The sequence below is a fragment of the Pararge aegeria genome (genome assembly GCF_905163445.1).
Source record: "Pararge aegeria chromosome W unlocalized genomic scaffold, ilParAegt1.1 SUPER_W_unloc_4, whole genome shotgun sequence".
In the NCBI taxonomy this organism is placed as follows: domain Eukaryota; kingdom Metazoa; phylum Arthropoda; class Insecta; order Lepidoptera; family Nymphalidae; genus Pararge; species Pararge aegeria.
The window spans coordinates 274,820-298,239 of NW_024396990.1; the positions used below are offsets into that span (position 1 = coordinate 274,820).

A 23,420-nucleotide genomic window follows, 5' to 3' on the forward strand; every position below is an offset into this window, starting at 1 on the left:
AAACCACTTGTCTTTTTAATACCATTAATTGTTACTAAATTAGCTTCATTTGAACTGTTTCTTTTTCCTTTTAGTTTAAGTAACTTTGAGTTAATCAGAGAAACATTTGAGCCGGAATCATAAATTCCATTTATTTGTACTTTATCATTTAATAATAATTTTACATTAATTAGTGGTGTTGCTATTCGTTTTTTTTGGTCGGTTTCATTTAACTCAGCTTCAATCACCGAATTGTTAACATGTTTGATAGCATTTTTTTCCATTTGTCGTCCTCTTTTGTTCGAAACCAACATGAACTCCCAGAGTGGTACCGATTTCCTTTATTTAATTTTTCACAAATTTTGCAAGGAATTTTATCTTCATTTTTAGTCTGTGCTCTAGGGTTTCCATATTTTCCCTTAGCCACAAAATTTCTCTTATTTACCATGTGTTCAAATTTACTCACTTCATTGAATAAATCCACTGTATCAAGTAATGCTTCTCTATCAATTCTATTAAGAATAAACTCTGGTAAACCAGCTGCGATAAGATCCAACAATGTGCTTATGTCAATTGTTCTTCTCATTTCCAACAAAAGTTTTTCCTTTCTCATGGCATAATCTAACAATGAACCTTCTTTGTATTTAAATAATAGTGCATATGTGACTGGGTTCATCCCTTGTTCGCAAATGATTCACAGAATTTGTTTCTCTACATTGACCATTCAGAGTTGACGGTTAATTTTATGATCATTGAGCTATACCAATCAGCACAACTTTTATCCATAAACAATCTGAGTATTTCAATTTTTTGTTCATCTGTTTTCACATCAAAGCGTATGCATTCTTTTTCAAAAATGTCAATCCACTGGTTTGCATTGGAATTTTTACTTGTAAATTTTTCTATCACAAACTTCTCAGCAACATGTTTCAAGCTCTGAGTTTTACTCACCTGCGTATTTTCTACTAATTTTTCAAATAACTTCTCCAATGTACCAGTGTCTGATGTAAGAGCGGCAACTTTTTCCTGGCAAATTTCTTCTAGAAATTGGTCCCCAAATTGTAAATTACCGTCCTCATCCACATAAACTTTTTCAAGCTCTTTTGTCAAAGTTATCCAGACTCTTCTTACCTGGTGCCTTTTTTTATGCTATTTTTTACTTTCACATACGCAGATGTTTTCAATATTTCTTTATGAAGATTAACTGGTTGTAACTCCCCGGGTATTGCGTACACTTTGTTATCACTTGTGGCTATTGAGGTTATAGCAAAAACGTTCGATTTTCCATCATTCCCAGGCGTCAGTGTAAATTCAAAACGAAGTTTCTCCATTTCCAATTGACGTTAATAAACAAAAATGTCGTTTTATAATAGGTTTTTAGTTTACTTCGTATGATTTCGTCAACTGAAACAACTTAAATGTGTTGCTCTGTAAAAACAAAGATTTATTTCGTTATTTTTATGACATTACGCTACAATTCAATTTTGAGACAAATATGTAAATCACTCCTACCTGTAAAAACAAAGAAACGACATTTAAAGTTTATTTCTTAAGTAAGTTCACAAATGGTTTTTGATTTATTCCGTTATCCGTTATAAGTCACGCACAATGACACATCAAAATTGTCTTTTTCTGACTGCCATATTTGTTACTGTTTTATCATAACTTTTGAACTGCTTTGCCGACGGCTTGGAGCGCGGGAGAATTTAAATTATACAATATTGAAACTCTAAAGAAATATACTTTCTTTACATATATATATACTACAGCAATACACACATCTCTTAAATGGAGTATTGTAAGCTATTTTGAGTGCTTTGTTTTGGATAATTTGTAATAATTTATAATTAGTTGAACAAGTATTACTCCAAATGGGGCAAGCATAAGTTATTGTTGGCCTGACAAGTACAATATAAATTTTTAGCTTGGTAGACGCGCTAAGTTTCCTTTTTTCGATTTAAGATTAGGCTGAGGGCACCAAGTGTTTGTGCACCTCTTACTCGTAAATCTGCAATGTGCTTCGACCAATTTAGTTTTACGTCCATGTTTAACCCAAGATAGCACACTTACCGCCGCTCCTGGTCGAGACTTTTTACGAGTCCACTGTCGGGGTGTTATTTCTGGCCTTCTGCGCCACCCTGCAAAAAGAAAAATAATTAATTTCATTGGAAAATTTTTGGACTTTTCCCGAAAATTTTCCGAGTTTCTAAATTTTTTAACTAAATTTTCACATAAGCGTGTGCTCCTCACTGGACTGCACGACACCCGCACGCGCGAGAGCGGCGCGCACGCGAATTTCGCACATTTTAGACGGTCTAAAAAGACATTAATCTTGAACCGAGGCTTCATAGGCCCTACAAAACTGCCATACTTTGAGTGATTTCATTCAACAATTTGACTGCTAAACACACTTACCCCCGCTCCTGGTCGAGACTTTTTACGAGTCCACTGTCGGGGTGTTATTTCTGGCCTTCTGCGCCACCCTGCAAAAAGAAAAATAATTAATTTCATTGGAAAATTTTTGGACTTTTTCCGAAAATTTTCCGAGTTTCTAAATTTTTTAACTAAATTTTCACATAAGCGTGTGCTCCTCACTGGACTGCACGACACCCGCACGCGCAAGAGCGGCGCGCACGCGAATTTCGCACATTTTAGACGGTCTAAAAAGACATTAATCTTGAACCGAGGCTTCATAGGCCCTACAAAACTGCCATACTTTGAGTGATTTCATTTTTTTTTTTTTTTTTTTTTTTTTTTTATTAACGATAGGCCAGCGTTTGACGACAATCATGCCCGTTAGAAAGCAATGATGAGGTCTAGGTTGGAGCACGCTTGCCTAGAAAAAGCCTATTCACTCTAGCCTTGAAGGTACTTAAATTATACGTGGCAGGAAACACAGTTACCGGGAGGGCGTTCCACATCTTAGCGGCACGTATCAGAAACGTGGATAAAAAACGTTTCGTGCGTGTTGATGGGATATCAACCACATAAGGATGCCACCGCTCTCGGTGTCTCGCTGTTCTGTGGTAAAACGGGGAAGGGGGAACAAGATTGTGAAGTTCCTGAGCACACTCACCGAAGTATATCCGGTAAAAAACCGATAAACAGGCAACATTGCGTCGGTGCTGGAGACTATGTAGTTTCGCCTGCGATAACGAATTGTCGCCTATAATTCTCCTGGCGCGACGATCCACCGAATCCAAAGCTTCAAGTTGGTACTTGGCAGAGCCACCCCACAGGTGACTACAGTACTCCATGCAGGTTCGCACTTGAGCCTGGTACAGTGCGAGGCGTTGACCTGGCGTGAAGTACCGCCTAACCTTATTGAGGATACCAAGTTTTTTAGCTGCCACTTTGGCTTTGGACTCGATGCATTTGCCAAAATTGAGATTGGATGAGATGTTGACACCCAAGAGCTCAATATGGTCGCTCATTGGTACGGATGCACCCCGGAAAGTGGGAGCCAAGGTGAAAGGGCTCTTTTTTGCGGAAAATAAACACGACTGCGTCTTGGCAGCATTGAACTTAACCAAATTGGCGTCACCCCAATCAGACACCTCTTTTAGAGTCAAGTTAATACGCTCCACCAAGGACTCTCTATGCTCAAGGATATCATTAGCACTGGCCCTAGGGCTGGACAAGTACCTCTCCGTAACGGTGCTGTCATCAGCGTACCCAAAAAGATTGGGATTCAAAAGATCGTTTATGTGTAGCAGAAAGAGAGTAGCGGAGAGGACAGATCCCTGAGGAACACCGGCATTGACAGCCATGAGGTCAGAAGAGTGGCCATCAACAACCACTCGAAAAGACCGTTCCCTCAAAAAATCAGATATCCAGCTGCAAAGGCCAGCAGGTATTCCGTAAGCAGAAAGCTTACTGAGAAGGCCGCCGTGCCGGACCCGATCAAAAGCCTTGGAGATATCCAGAGAGACAGCAAGTGCCTCACCGTGTTTCTCAATGGCTTCGCCCCATGTATGAGTGGCATACACTAGAAGATCACCAGTAGACCGGTTCTTACGGAAACCATACTGTCGGTCTGATATAAGATCGTTTCCTTCTAGGTATGAGAGGAGCTTGTTATTGAGTACACGTTCCATAGTTTTACAGAGTATGGACGTGATGGCAATAGGTCTGTAATTGGCCGGGTCCGCACGACTACCTTTCTTGGGTACTGGCTGCACATTCGCAATCTTCCAAGATTTTGGGACTTGAGCAGAATTTAGAGAGAGTCGAAACAAGCGTGTCAGCACAGGAGACAACTCAGGAGCACAGTTCCGCAGGACAGGCTTTTACTCACGTCAAGGTTGCGAAGTGCTTTTAAGACCTCGTGCTGGTGTATATGGACCTCAGACATGACTGAGTCGCACGGTAGAAGGCGCGGTGGGGGGGTACTTCCAGCATCCAGACGCGAGTTTTCCGCAAACAGAGATGCAAGGAGATTTGCTTTTTCTGCTGCAGACACTGCCAATGACCCGTCAGGTTTCTGCAAGGGCGGCAGCGAAGAACGACAAAAGTTTGCCTCGACCGACTTCGCGAGTGACCAGAAAGCTTTACTACCACTGGGAAGAGCAGCTAGTTTACGTCCAATGCGATTGGTGCGGCCGAAGCGAGACTTTTTCAGGACCCGCTTGTAGGATTTGGCGGCAATATTGAATTCTTTTTTCTTATCCCTGACGTCCAAAGCCTTATGAGCACGAGCATCCGCCCAAGCTACAAACGCAGACTGTTTTCGTGCCTCTGCACTGGCACATTCAGCGTTGTACCACGGGGGAGTTTTGCCAGCTAGTGATACGTCAGAGAATGGTATGAAGAACTCCATTGCCTGACGTATCACGCCTGATATAGCTTTCTCACAGCTCGAAGGGTCTTTGGAAGAGAAACAAATTTGCCGCCAAGGATAGGATGCAAAGAAATGACGCATCTCATCCCAATCTGCCAACCTGTATCGCCACACTCGTCTCTTAACAGTGGAATCAGAGGCGGGAGGGTAGTAGTTAGATACAGACTTCACCAGACAGTGGTCGGAAGTACCTAAGGGAGCTGAAACTGACACCGAAAAACTGTCTGGGTCGGTTGTTAGCAGAAGGTCCAAACAATTGGGTGTATGACCGTTAACATCAGGTATCCGCGTGGCTACGTGAACGAGCTGAGAGAGATCTAACGATAATGCAAATTTGCGCGCCTCTCTCCCAGCATGATCGGTTTTCTGGTACGGGTATAGCCACTCTTGGTGGTGGGCATTAAAATCCCCCAGAAATACAAGCCTAGCAGTCGGATACCGACGCTGAACGGTATCTGCCCTTTCGCAGAGATAGTTGAACAGCTGAGTGGTCTCCTGGTCGCCGCTATGCGAACGATAGACGCACGCATAAATCGTACGCTCTAAACCCGTATCTACCAAGCACCACAGAACAGAGAAGTTTGGTACCTCCAAATTACGGAGACGTTGGCAGCAGATGTTGTCTCGAACGTACATGCAGACCCCTTTTTTTTTTTTTTTTTTTTTGTTATCGGGGGGGAAATCTTCAAAGATACCCGACCTCAAAGAAGATCGGGTTATGTGGGATTTTTACCCACTAAAACCCCCTCGGTGGCCATCCTCGGCACATAATTGGGAGGCTCCGGGATCTCCTAAGAACGCACCGGTGCCTCCCTCGTACAGCGCATGTAGAGCTCGTCCCGGGAGAAAATATTCCCCCGACCTCATTTGCCTTGCTTTGGCTACGGCAAGCTGCTATCCTACCCGGGTCGTGTAAATTGGTATTAAACGGCGACAGCCCCAGACTGTCCGACACGACCCGATGTCCCTTCATCTGGGACTAAAGATCAGATGGAATTGGGCGATGATTGCCATCTGCACGCCTCGGTCGTCTCCGAGAAGGATCGGCTCTCTCTCGATCGCGCTCGGCAGCCTCCTTTTTAGCCATTACGATCTCGCAGAAGGTGACCATCGCAATCCATGCTTCATCCTCTGCAAGCATTGCTGCTACTACTGCTGAGGGAAAAAGGTCGCTCCCTACGTGACTGACTAGGGCAACGCGCTCTGGGTTCCAAGCAGAACACTCCGCAAGGGTATGCTGTGCTGTGTCCTGATTCTCCCCACAATGGTGACATCGCGGTGTTGCCTCGCGACCGATCCGACACAAGTACTCCCCAAAACAACCATGCCCAGTGAGTACCTGTGTCAGTCTAAAGGTGACATTTCCACGGCTTCTTGCCAACCAGGCCTCAAAGTTTGGGAGTATTGCACCAACAGCGCGTTGGCGAGCGTTTCTTTCCTGCTCAAGACGCACCCGCCAAATGGTGATGGCCTGTTGGCCTGTTGGTTCCACCTCTGCGTCCGTACTCCTCTGGCTAATAGTGCGACTTTCAGCATATATCCTTGCGTCCATGTCCGCCAAAATATCAAAAGGCGGACAACGAGCCAGATGTCATCACCAACCCGAACTGATGTGCTGGGTGGTTCCAAACGCCTGGGAAGCTTATGAAACCATAATGCTTCGGTTTTGTGGGGCGCTACCCTAAGTCCCAGTCCGTGAATTTTGGTGACTACTCTTGCCAGACCGACCTCTGCAAGACTTAGCGTCTTCTCGAAAGTGTTCCCTTCTGTCAGAACCATAGTGTCGTCTGCATAACAAATTAGATGCACACCAGGGGGTAGACTAACCCGAAGAACAGCATCGTATGCCAAGTTCCATAAAAGTGGCCCTAGCACGGAACCCTGTGGAACACCGCAGCTCATCTCCCTCACATGTGTGAGACCATCCCGACCTATGTATTGGATAGATCTGTCACTCAGGTAGGCTCCAACCATATCACGTAGGTACGAAGGGACGTTGTGGTGAATTAAAGCTTCCCTAATAGCCCTCCAGGGTAGGGAGTTAAAGGCGTTCACAATATCTAAGCTCACCGCCAACGCTACTCCACCCCCATTAACGGCCCGTTGTGAGATAGCTCGAACACGAAGAATCGTATCCACTGTTGAACGGCCCTGCCGGAAACCGAACTGGCATTCAGACAAATCAGGACCCACCTGCGTCAGGTGGTCAGTTAGGCGGGAGGCAATAATCCTCTCAAATAGTTTACCGACTTCGTCCAGCAGACATATGGGTCGATAAGTTGATGGGGAATCTATGGACCTGCCTTTCTTTTTTAGAAGGACTAGTCTGGCTTTCTTCCAGTCGGATGGGAAGACACCTGAACGAAGGCAGCTGTTAAATAGGCCCCTTAGCCTTTTTCCTAACGCCTCCAAGGCTAAAATCCAGGCTCGCCCAGGTATACCGTCTGGCCCGGGTGCGGTGTTGCGTTTTGCGAGACGTTTCACTGCTCGGTCTAGCTCCTTCTCCGACACTTCTAGCTCCTCACACCAAGCACTTTGACCTGATAGCAATATAGAAGTTGCTGAGCTGTCCCGGATAGTAGGAAAGAGAGTATCAACCACCCTCATAACCAGGTCAAGATCCAGGGTCTCCGTCAATGGAGGAATTGACGGTCTGAGTTTTCCCAGTACCATTTTGTACGGGCGCCCCCATGGATCTCTATCTAGTCCTTCTAAAAGCTCTTTCCAACATTTGGCCTTGGCATTTGCTATTGCGGTCTGGAGCGCTTTTGTGGCTTCCCGGTAATTTGCGTATGCAACAGCGATTGATCCTGTTGTGGCTCTCCGTCTTCTTCTCGCTCTCGTGTACTGACGTCTGAAATTAAGGCAGACGTTACGCAGTTGCGAAATTTCTTCTGACCACCAATACACTGCTCTCTTTCTGGACAGTCTGGCTCGTGGCATTGCGGTATCGCATATAGCTGACATGGTACCTCGAAACCAGGTCGCTTCGTCTTCTGGATTAGGAGGAAAATCCTGTGAACCCGATGGCCAGGCCGCGACATGGGCAGCAGCAACCAGCAAGTCTCGGTCAAGCTTCTTTAGTGACCATCTCCGCACAGGGCCGCTACTGAGGCGGCCGTTGAGAGCCAGAGGCCGCTGTGCCACCACAAAGATTATGTGTCTATGATCTGAGAGTGTGATGATTTCCTCTGCAACTCTCCATCCCGATACCATGTGTGATGCAGAAGCGGTCGCCCACGTAAGATCTACGATGGACTCCCCCTGCCACCTAACACAGGTGCTTGTAGAGCCTTGATTAAGAAGCCGCAGGTCAAGTTCTGCTGCCCATTCCTGGATGATATCGCCCCTCCGATCATTTCTTTTGTCTCCCCATACTCTCGAGTGCGCATTGAAGTCACCTAGAACCAGCATTGGGCGAGGTAAGTATCTACGGATGCATATAGCTAACTCGTCCAAGTATGATTCATATGCGTCGAGACCAGAATTTGGGGAGATGTAGCAGCCTATTACTATAAAAGGACCCCACTCTACTGCGACATACCCATGCATGCACATGCAGACCCCTGCGCGAGGTTTAAAATTGTGCTCAAGCGAGTACCCGGGGTACTGCAGGTATCCTACATCTGCAGGACTGACTATTTGCGTCTCCGTAAGGAAAAGCATATGCGGCTTAGAGGTCTCAAGATAGAGAGAGAGATTGGAGTGCAGTCCTCGAATGTTAGAGAGGTGCACTGTGAATGAGAGGTAGTGCAGCCGCTGTGTAACCTTACTTCTTTTTCTGTTACGCTTCATTATTATGTGGGGGTAGTGGATAGGTAGGGGAATTGGAAGTTGTACGAGATGCAGCATTTTAGATACCATGACCTTCGTCACCGCGACGCTGATGGTAGACTCGACTGGAGACCGCGGGGACGCCCGAACCCCCCTGGGAATCGCCATCGGGACCTCTCTCCGGTCGCCAACCGGCACGATGAAGGCCATCCCAGGATTTTTCGCGAGGTGGCGGGGCAGCCTTTCATAGGTGGCTAACCTACTAATTGGGCCCCCTACTACCTGCGGTCGGCCAGCGGTGCACCGTGCTTCGGATCCCGCTGCTCTCCAAATCGAGACGCCCGGCGCCATGACAACACGGATCAAAACCTATCATCAAATGCAGCACAACTGTACAAACCCATTTCCCCTCAATTAGCTACTACGAGCATCGCTCCGGAACACGACCAGTCGTATGACACAGTAAATCGTGACACATGGCAAATCATTTAGCGGCGCGGCTTTGCTCGCAGGGTGGTATTTCAAGCCACGGACCAAACCTACCACCTTTGTTTTTGTTGCTCATTTTGCACCACCCAGGGGCCACGTGTAGGGTAACGAGGGTTCCAACCTGTCTTTGGTAAAACCTACGGACGCGAGCAACTCTGACCCCCAAACATTCAACAATTTGACTGCTAAACACACTTACCGCCGCTCCTGGTCGAGACTTTTTACGAGTCCACTGTCGGGGTGTTATTTCTGGCCTTCTGCGCCACCCTGCAAAAAGAAAAATAATTAATTTCATTGGAAAATTTTTGGACTTTTTCCGAAAATTTTCCGAGTTTCTAAATTTTTTAACTAAATTTTCACATAAGCGTGTGCTCCTCACTGGACTGCACGACACCCGCACGCGCGAGAGCGGCGCGCACGCGAATTTCGCACATTTTAGACGGTCTAAAAAGACATAAATCTTGAACCGAGGCTTCATAGGCCCTACAAAACTGCCATACTTTGAGTGATTTCATTCAACAATTTGACTGCTAAACACACTTACCCCCGCTCCTGGTCGAGACTTTTTACGAGTCCACTGTCGGGGTGTTATTTCTGGCCTTCTGCGCCACCCTGCAAAAAGAAAAATAATTAATTTCATTGGAAAAATTTTGGACTTTTTCCGAAAATTTTCCGGGTTTCTAAATTTTTTAACTAAATTTTCACATAAGCGTGTGCTCCTCACTGGACTGCACGACACCCGCACGCGCAAGAGCGGCGCGCACGCGAATTTCGCACATTTTAGACGGTCTAAAAAGACATTAATCTTGAACCGAGGCTTCATAGGCCCTACAAAACTGCCATACTTTGAGTGATTTCATTCAACAATTTGACTGCTAAACACACTTACCGCCGCTCCTGGTCGAGACTTTTTACGAGTCCACTGTCGGGGTGTTATTTCTGGCCTTCTGCGCCACCCTGCAAAAAGAAAAATAATTAATTTCATTGGAAAATTTTTGGACTTTTTCCGAAAATTTTCCGAGTTTCTAAATTTTTTAACTAAATTTTCACATAAGCGTGTGCTCCTCACTGGACTGCACGACACCCGCACGCGCGAGAGCGGCGCGCACGCGAATTTCGCACATTTTAGACGGTCTAAAAAGACATAAATCTTGAACCGAGGCTTCATAGGCCCTACAAAACTGCCATACTTTGAGTGATTTCATTCAACAATTTGACTGCTAAACACACTTACCGCCGCTCCTGGTCGAGACTTTTTACGAGTCCACTGTCGGGGTGTTATTTTTGGCCTTCTGCGCCACCCTGCAAAAAGAAAATAATTAATTTCATTGGAAAATTTTTGGACTTTTTCCGAAAATTTTCCGAGTTTCTAAATTTTTTAACTAAATTTTTACATAAGCGTGTGCTCCTCACTGGACTGCACGACACCCGCACGCGCGAGAGCGGCGCGCACGCGAATTTCGCACATTTTAGACGGTCTAAAAAGACATAAATCTTGAACCGAGGCTTCATAGGCCCTACAAAACTGCCATACTTTTTTTTTTTTTTTTTTTTTTTTTCTTAAGAATACTTTATTTGTTGGTCAGAAAAATATGAATACAATTGTTTTTCTACAGAAAGTAATTATTTATAGTAAATCAATAGACAATGAATAAAAAGCAGTAGACAATGAATCAGTATTTAGTGACAGAGAATATTTATTCAAACATTATATTATTAAGTAAGGTAACAGAATCTAATTTTAATTGAAAAAATGGGGTTTTTGTTGGTCTAGTACTATACCTAGCTGGTACTATAGTTATTAAAAAATCAGGAAGGAAGCAAATAATATACTATTCCTTATTGAGTATCAAAGTAACATTAAAATTAAATTAAATTCTTAACTTAAGTATGCTAATAATAAATTTAATAACAAAGTATTTATATCAAATGTAAATTTTCAAATTAAATGACTTTTACAATGCAAATACACAATTTAAAAAAAAAATAGCTAGTTTTCGAGTATCGTATGTCCTACATGTTTGAGACAATGCAAATTATGTATTTTTTGGAAGTTTATACAACTTGGTAAAAAAATGTCTTCATAAAAATTATTTTTTACAGATGGATGATATTAACCTTTATTACTTAGGGTTTTAACCTTTCAAACATACTATCTATACCACCACAATACACCATAATATAGCTACAGCATTTTTGCGGCGCATCAAAAGACTCAATCTTATACAGGTACTAAACATATTTAATTGATTTTAATATTTCTGTAATTATTCTCTGAAATTATAATTTTTATTTTAGGGACGCAAATGTCAAAGTCAATGTAATAAAAAAACTTTTATTCAAAATAATGTTGCTTGAAGTGATGGCAATATTAGTTATTAAATTTATGTTTTTATTAGAATGCACAAACAAATTTAGGACCGACAGGATTAGAAACGGGAACTCTCTCGCATTGGCGGTATGACGACCATGTATGGTGAAGGCCGCGATTGCAGTCGCCAGTTCGCAGAACTACTGATGCCTGGGGTAGTAGGGCGGCGGGACCGTTCCATCGCGTAGTGGCTGGGCTGATGTACGGGCGGCGGCGCGGGCGCAGCGGTCGGCGCGAACGAGACGGGCGGCGGGGGCGCGGGCGGCATCGCAAGTGGAACGTGTGCTCGCATTGCCTGGCTGTCTTGAGCCATTTGCATACCTGCTGTGTGGGCGCCTGCGTTCAGCCTAGCCAATTCGAAGTGGTTATACCGCCACTTGTCGGTCGCCAGAGCCTCGTCGGTTAAACGGCAGGGTGCACCACGTGCAGGTGAGGTTGGCAATTTGGGAGGCTGACTGGTACTAGCCACACCCACTTACACCCCTTATCTTAGTAACCCTATATTAATATTCATATCTTTTTTCTTTTTATTTTAGGTGTATATAGCGCATCGGTGGCGACTTTCGGTTTCGGCGTGACGAGCTTGACGTTTGAGATTGGTAAGTGATGTTTCCTAAATTTATTAATGTTAATTTTTGGTTCTATATAGGCTATTTTGATGAAATATAAGTTTATTCCTTTTATATGCTCAATTAAAATTTGTTCGAGTTTCTCATGAAACCCGCTCAATTTTTTCCTTTTCACATTTTGTTTGTTATTCTTTAGTTCTATTTTACTGATTTCGAGGTTTGTTGCAACTTGGTTAAAGCTCGCCGCTCTGCCGTCGCTAATATCATGCGCTATTGCTCTAGTGATGCCTTTAACAGTAGGCGACACAAAGTCTTGCCAGCCTATCCCATTTTTTGCGGATTGGGCATTCTTTGTCAAAGGTGTCGTGGTCCAGTTTATCCAGTTTGGCCGCCTGACAATTGCGACACGTAGCCTTTTCTCCTGCCATCCAGTGTGGGCAGTCCCTCCTCAGGTGCGGCCCAGTACAATGACTGCACTGGTCTGCCGCTTCCGTGCAGAGTTTCCTACCGTGCCCGTAAGACAGACATCGTGTGCACTGGATTAACGGAGACTGGTCTTCGACCTGCACCCTCTGCAAATCCACGTGCACCTTGCCAGCCTGGGTAAGGTTTTGCCACACTGATGGGGACACCTGCAGGACCGCGTGGCATTCGAGTGGGTTTCTCGCTTTCCGTCGATACCGCACCACGGCCCTGTAGTTCCCTTCAGGTATCCCCGCCAGCAGGTGTGCATTCTGGTTTTTCAGAGCGCCCGTTATGTCTTCGTCTGTATTATAGCTAAGAACATTTTTTATTATAATCAACGGGTCTTTATTTGCTTTCTCTTCTATTAGTAGTGTTGGATTGCCAGACCTGAGCTTATCTGCTACCTTGGCCAGCTCTTCCTGGGTCTGACATCCCAACACCACTTTTTGATCTCTCACTTTCCTGAGCCGGTCCACCCGCAGGCCCGATATCTTTGCGCTCACTGCAGTTCTGATTTTCACAATCACATCGTCACTGGTATCATGAGCGTCAACTGAAGATACGATCAGCGAGTGGACCCGCTCAGGCTGGGAGAAAGAGGTCTTCTCCGATTTGGTGGTTGCGGCCATTGCCGCATATGAGATGCCGCCTAAAGTGTTTTTGTTAATGTCGTCGTTGAGTTTTTCGACCGTTTCTCTGACGGCACCCATATCAGTTCTGGCCGCAACTACAAGATCACTCTGTTTTCTGATTTCTTCCAAGACCTCCTTGGCAAAGTCAGCGACGGGAGCAGTTTGAACGACTGGACACGGTGCTTTGTCGTTGAGTCTCAGCGCAATTGTGTACAGGCCGCTAAGGCACTCGATCAGTGTCTCTTTTATAGTCGCTTTTATATTTCCAGACTGCTCCAACTGAGTCTTGGCTTCCTGGAAGAGCTGGTTTGCCGTGGTAGCCAGCTCCTCAAGGGGGCCTTCCGCGGCCGACTTCGCCAAGAAGGGCAGGTCTTTAGAGGGTGCCTTGACAGGAGGGCGCTTGCGGTTTTCTGGGTCAACGTGCTTAACGTTGACACTGGCCACGTTAGAAGATTTAGTTGCATTTGACGCTCTGAATGCCATTATAATAATTCGTAAGTAAGTTTAGAGTTTAAAAGTCACACAACTAACAATACAACGATACAAACATACAAATTAATAAATAACAGGGAATTACAAATTGGCTATATCACAGTATTTAATGTGGTCCTACACTATTCTAACCTAATTAGAATTATTGGGAGGTGTAAATTGCCTGCCAATGGTCGATAATTTTGTAATTTTTATTGATTAAAATTTGTCAAGAGCTTCAGTCAGTAAGATAATAAGCGGACTGAAGTTCCTCTAATGTTGTTATTTTTGGGGGTGTAAAGTGCCCCAAGTCATGTAACAATTGGTAATTGTTATGTTTGGGCTGTGTATAGAGCAACCCAAACTGTCACTAGTAAATTGCCTGGGAGCAATACCGAGATATGTCAAATAAACTTTTTGCCGGTCTCTTTAAGTTCTTTATGTCAAATAAAGTTTCTGCCGGGACTTTATATGGGGGCAGTGTAACAAGGGTGCACAGTGCAAGTACCGCCACGAGCTTGTGTTCGAGGTTATGAAAAAGACTTTGAAGTTCTGTCACGACTTTCAAAATTCGGCTGGATGTTCTCGCGAACTGTGTACATATCTGCACGCCACTAAGGAGGAGCAGAGTTTGTTCAAATCTACCGGGCAACTGCCGCGGGTTTTAGCGGAGCGTCACGCCAACATGTCTGCAGCCGCAGCTGAGACTATCCCCCAGATTGCATTATACATACAAGAGAGTTACGCGGGCCCACCTCCGCCGCCACCGCCACCACCTTTGCCGGCTGTGTCTGCGCCGGCTAGTGTTGCCCCCGCTGCAGCGTTCCCGCGACCGCCCGTCGTGTCGGTTGCGCCAATCGCCCCGCGTCCCGTGATGCCTATTGGACAACCACCGCTGCCGCCGCCGCCGCCGCCGCCGCCGCCGCCGCCAACGACGGTTCCAACTACTTCAGTTCAGCAGCAGGCGCCTGTATTTACAGCACCCCCTCCAACGGCACCTTTTACAATGGCCCATCCACCTCCACCTATACCGGTATATGATTCCAGTAAACCACCACCGCCAATAATGCCAGCGCACGCTCAAATAAAAAGTAGCGAACCTACGAAAAGGAAAGCCTCGAATGACGATTCAAATGTGCGAATCAAAATGAAAAAGGGAGAGGATGAAACAATTGCAGACCAGCTGTGTGAAAATTGTGTGCAAAGGGAACTAAGGATCGATGCGATAAAAAAACAATTAGAAGCTATTAATGAAGAGGAGGAATATGGGACTCTCGATTATAAAAAAATGATTGAGGAGTACCAGAACTTGAAAGAAATATTGAAGTCACTAATCAGCACTGATTTGTTTCAAAAGTTCGTTGAAGAAAATGTAGAGGGAATCTCTCAAAATCAATCCAATAATAATACTATATTTGATCAAGAACCGTTCAATGCAGGAATCCCTCAAAATCAATCCAATAATACTATATTTGATGAAGAACCGTCAAATGCAGGTGTTTCAACCGTGCCTAATCAATTTTTATTACAACTCATGGAATACATGATGGGCGACGCCAAGGGCGGCGATTTGGGAGCACATAAAAATCAATCCAATAATACTATGTTCAATCCAGCTGCGTTAGCGTCAGGAGCACATAAAAATCAATCCAATAATACTATGTTCAATCCAGCTGCGTTAGCGTCAGGAACCTCTCAAAATCAATCCAATAATGCTTTGTACAATCAAGCAGCGTTGGCGTCAGGAGCACATAAAAATCAATCCAATAATACTATGTACAATCCAGCTGCGTTAGCGTCAGGAGCACATAAAAATCAATCCAATAATACTATGTACAATCCAGCTGCGTTAGCGTCAGGAACCTCTCAAAATCAATCCAATAATACTATGTACAATCATGGAGCGTTAGCGTCCGGAGCCCATAAAAATCAATCCAATAATACTATGTTCAGTCAAGCAGCGTTAGCGTCAGTCACGGCACAACAAAAGAGCTTTGATGAATCACTTATTCAAGCTTTATCTTCTTTGGCTGGAGAAAGTAATCCTGTCAAAATAAAACACAATAATAAAAATAACGCATCTCCTGAGATATTGCAAACGTTTTTGGACATTTTACAACAAATTAATTCAACTGACGAAACAGCGCCTGCAGAAGTGAACCTAGATACAAGCAACAACGCAAGCTCAAATAATAGTAACATAAGTGACTCCCAACAATACTCGAATAGGCAAGATATACCCGTGTCATCAGTGAGTTCGAGTAGGTTCCCACCGCCGACTGCGCACGGAGTTGCGACATCTCCGGCGTTCTTGCAACCTCAAGTTGCGCCCGCGCCGCCGCCTTACCAGCACTATCAGCCAATGCCGCCAGCAGGGCTTTACTACCCTTCACCCTTCGCAGGCGCCCACACAGCAGGTATGCAAATGGCTCAAGACAGCCAGGCAATGCGAGCACACGTTCCACTTGCGATGCCGCCCGCGCCCCCGCCGCCCGTCTCGTTCGCGCCGACCGCTGCGCCCGCGCCGCCGCCCGTACATCAGCCCAGCCACTACGCGATGGAACGGTACCCGCCGCCCTACTACCCCAGGCATCAGTAGTTCTGCGAACTGGCGACTGCAATCGCGGCCTTCACCATACATGGTCGTCATACCGCCAATGCGAGAGAGTTCCCGTTTCTAATCCTGTCGGTCCTAAATTTGTTTGTGCATTCTAATAAAAACATAAATTTAATAACTAATATTGCCATCACTTCAAGCAACATTATTTTGAATAAAAGTTTTTTTATTACATTGACTTTGACATTTGCGTCCCTAAAATAAAAATTATAATTTCAGAGAATAATTACAGAAATATTAAAATCAATTAAATATGTTTAGTACCTGTATAAGATTGAGTCTTTTGATGCGCCGCAAAAATGCTGTAGCTATATTATGGTGTATTGTGGTGGTATAGATAGTATGTTTGAAAGGTTAAAACCCTAAGTAATAAAGGTTAATATCATCCATCTGTAAAAAATAATTTTTATGAAGACATTTTTTTACCAAGTTGTATAAACTTCCAAAAAATACATAATTTGCATTGTCTCAAACATGTAGGACATACGATACTCGAAAACTAGCTATTTTTTTTTTAAATTGTGTATTTGCATTGTAAAAGTCATTTAATTTGAAAATTTACATTTGATATAAATACTTTGTTATTAAATTTATTATTAGCATACTTAAGTTAAGAATTTAATTTAATTTTAATGTTACTTTGATACTCAATAAGGAATAGTATATTATTTGCTTCCTTCCTGATTTTTTAATAACTATAGTACCAGCTAGGTATAGTACTAGACCAACAAAAACCCCATTTTTTCAATTAAAATTAGATTCTGTTACCTTACTTAATAATATAATGTTTGAATAAATATTCTCTGTCACTAAATACTGATTCATTGTCTACTGCTTTTTATTCATTGTCTATTGATTTACTATAAATAATTACTTTCTGTAGAAAAACAATTGTATTCATATTTTTCTGACCAACAAATAAAGTATTCTTAAGAAAAAAAAAAAAAAAAAAAAAAGTATGGCAGTTTTGTAGGGCCTATGAAGCCTCGGTTCAAGATTTATGTCTTTTTAGACCGTCTAAAATGTGCGAAATTCGCGTGCGCGCCGCTCTCGCGCGTGCGGGTGTCGTGCAGTCCAGTGAGGAGCACACGCTTATGTAAAAATTTAGTTAAAAAATTTAGAAACTCGGAAAATTTTCGGAAAAAGTCCAAAAATTTTCCAATGAAATTAATTATTTTCTTTTTGCAGGGTGGCGCAGAAGGCCAAAAATAACACCCCGACAGTGGACTCGTAAAAAGTCTCGACCAGGAGCGGCGGTAAGTGTGTTTAGCAGTCAAATTGTTGAATGAAATCACTCAAAGTATGGCAGTTTTGTAGGGCCTATGAAGCCTCGGTTCAAGATTTATGTCTTTTTAGACCGTCTAAAATGTGCGAAATTCGCGTGCGCGCCGCTCTCGCGCGTGCGGGTGTCGTGCAGTCCAGTGAGGAGCACACGCTTATGTGAAAATTTAGTTAAAAAATTTAGAAACTCGGAAAATTTTCGGAAAAAGTCCAAAAATTTTCCAATGAAATTAATTATTTTTCTTTTTGCAGGGTGGCGCAGAAGGCCAGAAATAACACCCCGACAGTGGACTCGTAAAAAGTCTCGACCAGGAGCGGCGGTAAGTGTGCTATCTTGGGTTAAACATGGACGTAAAACTAAATTGGTCGAAGCACATTGCAGATTTACGAGTAAGAGGTGCACAAACACTTGGTGCCCTCAGCCTAATCTTAAATCGAAAAAAGGAAACTTAGCGCGTCTACCAAGCTAAAAATTTATATTGTACTTGTCAGGCCAACAATAACTTATGCTTGCCCCATTTGGAGTAATACTTGTTCAACTAATTATAAATTATTACAAATTATCCAAAACAAAGCACTCAAAATAGCTTACAATACTCCATTTAAGAGATGTGTGTATTGCTGTAGTATATATATATGTAAAGAAAGTATATTTCTTTAGAGTTTCAATATTGTATAATTTAAATTCTCCCGCGCTCCAAGCCGTCGGCAAAGCAGTTCAAAAGTTATGATAAAACAGTAACAAATATGGCAGTCAGAAAAAGACAATTTTGATGTGTCATTGTGCGTGACTTATAACGGATAACGGAATAAATCAAAAAACCATTTGTGAACTTACTTAAGAAATAAACTTTAAATGTCGTTTCTTTGTTTTTACAGGTAGGAGTGATTTACATATTTGTCTCAAAATTGAATTGTAGCGTAATGTAATAAAAATAACGAAATAAATCTTTGTTTTTACAGAGCAACACATTTAAGTTGTTTCAGTTGACGAAATCATACGAAGTAAACTAAAAACCTATTATAAAACGACATTTTTGTTTATTAACGTCAATTGGAAATGGAGAAACTTCGTTTTGAATTTACACTGACGCCTGGGAATGATGGAAAATCGAACGTTTTTGCTATAACCTCAATAGCCACAAGTGATAACAAAGTGTACGCAATACCCGGGGAGTTACAACCAGTTAATCTTCATAAAGAAATATTGAAAACATCTGCGTATGTGAAAGTAAAAAATAGCATAAAAAAAGGCACCAGGTAAGAAGAGTCTGGATAACTTTGACAAAAGAGCTTGAAAAAGTTTATGTGGATGAGGACGGTAATTTACAATTTGGGGACCAATTTCTAGAAGAAATTTGCCAGGAAAAAGTTGCCGCTCTTACATCAGACACTGGTACATTGGAGAAGTTATTTGAAAAATTAGTAGAAAATACGCAGGTGAGTAAAACTCAGAGCTTGAAACATGTTGCTGAGAAGTTTGTGATAGAAAAATTTACAAGTAAAAATTCCAATGCAAACCAGTGGATTGACATTTTTGAAAAAGAATGCATACGCTTTGATGTGAAAACAGATGAACAAAAAATTGAAATACTCAGATTGTTTATGGATAAAAGTTGTGCTGATTGGTATAGCTCAATGATCATAAAATTAACCGTCAACTCTGAATGGTCAATGTAGAGAAACAAATTCTGTGAATCATTTGCGAACAAGGGATGGAACCCAGTCACATATGCACTATTATTTAAATACAAAGAAGGTTCATTGTTAGATTATGCCATGAGAAAGGAAAAACTTTTGTTGGAAATGAGAAAAACAATTGACATAGGCACATTGTTGGATCTTATCGCAGCTGGTTTACCAGAGTTTATTCTTAATAGAATTGATAGAGAAGCATTACTTGATACAGTGGATTTATTCAATGAAGTGAGTAAATTTGAACACATGGTAAATAAGAGAAATTTTGTGGCTAAGGGAAAATATGGAAACCCTAGAGCACAGACTAAAAATGAAGATAAAATTCCTTGCAAAATTTGTGAAAAATTAAATAAAGGAAATCGGTACCACTCTGGGAGTTCATGTTGGTTTCGAAAAAAAGAGGACGACAAATGGAAAAAAATGCTATCAAACATGTTAACAATTCGGTGATTGAAGCTGAGTTAAATGAAACCGACCAAAAAAACTAATAGCAACACCACTAATTAATGTAAAATTATTATTAAATGATAAAGTACAAATAAATGGAATTTATGATTCCGGCTCAAATGTTTCTCTGATTAACTTAAAGTTACTTAAACTAAAAGGAAAAAGAAACAGTTCAAATGAAGCTAATTTAGTAACAATTAATGGTGTTAAAAAGACAAATGGTTTGACAACTTTAAAAATAAAAATCTTTGAATTGGAAAAAGATGTTGATGTATACATAATTGATGAAAAAAACTTTAAATATGAATTTTTGATTGGATTAGACATAATTAAAAGTTTTAAGCTTATTCAAAATGAAGACTTATCAATAACACAAAAACACTGTGTTAATACGGAAATTGAAAAAACTGAATTTTTTTTTACCAATATTAGAACAAATACAGTATTACAAGAAATACAAAAAAATAATAGCATTTGGTCGAATTACAAAATAAATTTGAATGAGCATGTTAACAAACAAGATTTCAAATTAATGATAGAGCACTTAAATCAGTATCAAAAAAATAAAATAGATAGACTAATAAGCAAATATAAATCCGTTTTTGCAAAGGACAAATATGATGTTGGTTCGGTTGATGGATATGAAGCGAGGATAGACTTATTAGTCGATAAATATTGTAGTAAGAGGCCTTATAGATGCACTATAGAAGATAAAAAAGAAATAGAAAAACAAATAGCAAAATTACTGGATACTAAACTTATAGAAGAGTCCTATAGTCCATTTGCTGCGCCTGTAACATTGGCATTTAAAAAAGAGGAGAACAGAAAGTCCAGGCTATGCATAGACTTCAGGGATTTAAATAAAATAGTAGTGCCTCAAGCTCAACCATTTCCCTTAATTGAAGATTTAATGATGAAAACGAGAATGCAAATTTTTTTCAACATTAGACATAAATTCAGCATTTTGGTCTATCCCTTTACGAATCGAAGATCGAAAAAAGACGGGATTCGTTACACAGGATGGACATTTTCAATGGACATGCCTTCCATTTGGGTTAAAGACCTCACCAGCAATTTTTCAGAGAATATTAAGTAATATATTGAGAAAGTATAAACTAATAGATTTCACAGTTAATTTCATTGATGATATACTCATTTATTCCGAAACTTTCGATGAACACATTGGTCATCTAACACAGTTATTAGATGCAATCAAAACAGAAGGCTTCAGGCTAAAATTTTACCAAATGCACCTTTGCATCAGACTCTGTCAAATACCTGGGTCACATAATTCAGAATAATTCTGTAAAACCACTTAAAGATAACCTGATTTCAATAAAAGATTTCCCAGTTCCAAAAACACAAAAAAATTACGAGTATATAGAAAAAAGAGCAATAATACTAGAACCATTGCATAATTTACTAAGGAAGAATCAAAAATGTGTTTGGTCAGATAAATGCCAAACAGCATTTGAAATGATAAAAAACTTGCTATGCTCACAACCAGTTCTAGAAATATATGATCAGGACTTACCAATAAACATCTATACTGATGCTTCTTTAGAAGGTATTGGGGCTATTTTAAAACAAACACAACCGAATGGTAAAGAAAATCCGGTTGCATATTTTTCAAAAAAATTAAATGAAGCACAAAAGAAAAAGAAAGCAATATACTTAGAATGCTTAGCTATCAAGGAAGCGGTGAGATACTGGCAACACTGGTTGATAGGTAAAACTTTTACAGTTTATTCAGACCACAAACCACTTGGAAACATGAATCTGAAATGTAGGGCTGATGAAGAGCTTGGTGATTTAACATATTATCTTTCACAATATGATTTTAAAATAAAATATGCACCAGGAAAACAGAATTTGGAAGCGGATTGCCTGAGCAGAAATCCGGTATTGGAGTCCAATGAAAATACAGATGAACAATTAAAAGTTGTGAACTTAATTAAACTTGAAGATATCATAAAAGATCAAAAAAATTACTAAGAAATACAAAACAAAAAAAGCAAATTAATTGAACGATGCAACGTCTTCTTCAAAATGGGTAAAAAACGAAAAAAAATAATTCTTTCTGAACAATTTAGCTAATTGTTGAAAAACGTGCATGATAAATTTTGCCATATTGGAATTGGACAAATGCAGAAGACAATTAGTCCACACTATGCAGCTAAAAATTTGATGAAGAACATCAAAAAAGTTTCTAGTAGTTGTGAAATTTGTATTAAAAATAAATCAAGAGGACAAGATAAATTTGGATTTATGTCTCAGCTTGGCCCAGCCACGAAACCCTTTCAAATAATCTCTATAGACACGATTGGAGGCTCCAACCTCCAAGGTTCCAGATCAACAAAAAGATATCTTCATTTGGTTCATCCACCCTACAGTCCTGACCTGGCTCCCAGTGATTATTATCTCTTTCCAAAAATGAAAAAAGAACTTCGGGGGAAGAAGTTCTCAAGCGATGAAGAAGTGAAGGAAGCAGTTTCAGCTTATTTTTCAGACAAAGAAAAAACATTTTTTTTTCGAGGGTATACATAAGCTAATTGAAAGATCTGAAAAATGTATTAGGGTTGCAGGAGAATATATTGAAAAGGAAAAATAAACTTGTATTTTTATTTCCACGTCTTACCCCCGATGCCGCGAACTTAAAAACGCCCCCTCGTAGATACGAGTATCTGAGCGGTCATGGAAATAATTTAGCTTGGTTACCAGGAACTAAATTTCTAGGTGTGGGTACATCATTGGGAAAATTAAAACTATTTGATACAATAACTCATAAAACAGCGCAATATTTCAGTTTACATACAGCTTATAAAACAATTAGCTTTTCATCCTAAAAATAAATGTTTAGTGACTGCAAGTAAAGATGGCACTTTGAAGGTCGTGGATTTAACCATGGGAAAAGCTTTATATTCTTTAGATCTAATGCTGCAAAGAATGCTGTTACTTATTCTAAGAGTGGTGCATTTATAGCTGCGGCTACTTCAGACCGATTGGTTGGTATATGGAAAACATAATTCAAATAGAATCTTGATTTAAAAGCTAGAAAAATATGAATTGTTATGATATTTCTTTCTACTTATACCAATCAACAGAAATTAAGGGGTTTATTCCACTTGCATATATAGAAGTTTCGGAGGGATGGGCTTCGTCAGCATTGGTCTGCAACCCGTCTAGGAGAAGGAAAACTCAAAAATCAAACCCGGAATGGTTACTCTGTTAGGCGCGCATGGGTCCAACCTGTCTAAGCGGCAGTCACCTGCAGCCGACCTGGTTCCACATATATCGACTTATCGTTCCTGTGGGTCAGACCAGCTAGGCCGAGAGGGTGGTGTAGGTCTTGGGCAACCCTACATCTCCTCAATATCGTCCCAGGCGATGCACTGTCTGTGAAGAGGACACTTCACACGTGAGAGCTAGCTTTCGCGGAAACAACACGGAGAGTGGCAGTTACCAGTTATAAGTCCGCATGAATAGGCGTAAGTGTGGACGCTAGGGGTCATTCTCGACAGTGAGAGAGTCCATTGTAGACTCATCGATCAGTTACCAGCTCAAGCTAGGCAGCCCCCGGCCAATTGGGTACTGATCCGTCTCGGTGCGAGTCTGTTCTTTTGAGGTGTGGAGAACACTGGCTTATAGCCAGATAACTAGCGCCGTTATCTGTTACACCTGCATTCACGAAAATAAAACCTACTATTACCCGACTATCTATGCGTCTTGCGACGCGGAACGTCCGTACATTGAGGACAGGTCTCCCAAACACCTGTGGAGGCTTAGG

The 23,420-nt window shown here is 41.7% G+C and overlaps 2 protein-coding genes across 2 annotated transcripts; one reads left to right on the forward strand and one right to left on the reverse strand.

Moving 5' to 3' along the window:
* Positions 1–4,222: 4,222 nt before the first annotated feature.
* Positions 4,223–8,944, reverse strand: LOC120636837. Its single transcript, XM_039908399.1, has 2 exons — positions 8,384–8,944; positions 4,223–5,461 (listed from the first exon to the last, which is right to left on the reverse strand). The coding sequence occupies exons 1-2, from the start codon at positions 8,942–8,944 to the stop codon at positions 4,223–4,225; spliced, it is 1,800 nt and encodes a 599-aa protein (XP_039764333.1).
* Positions 8,945–13,720: 4,776 nt separating this feature from the next.
* On the forward strand, positions 13,721–16,366 carry LOC120636838 (wiskott-Aldrich syndrome protein family member 2-like). Its single transcript, XM_039908400.1, has 3 exons — positions 13,721–13,725; positions 14,044–15,195; positions 15,583–16,366. The coding sequence occupies exons 1-3, from the start codon at positions 13,721–13,723 to the stop codon at positions 16,187–16,189; spliced, it is 1,764 nt and encodes a 587-aa protein (XP_039764334.1). The 3' UTR covers positions 16,190–16,366.
* Positions 16,367–23,420: the final 7,054 nt, after the last annotated feature.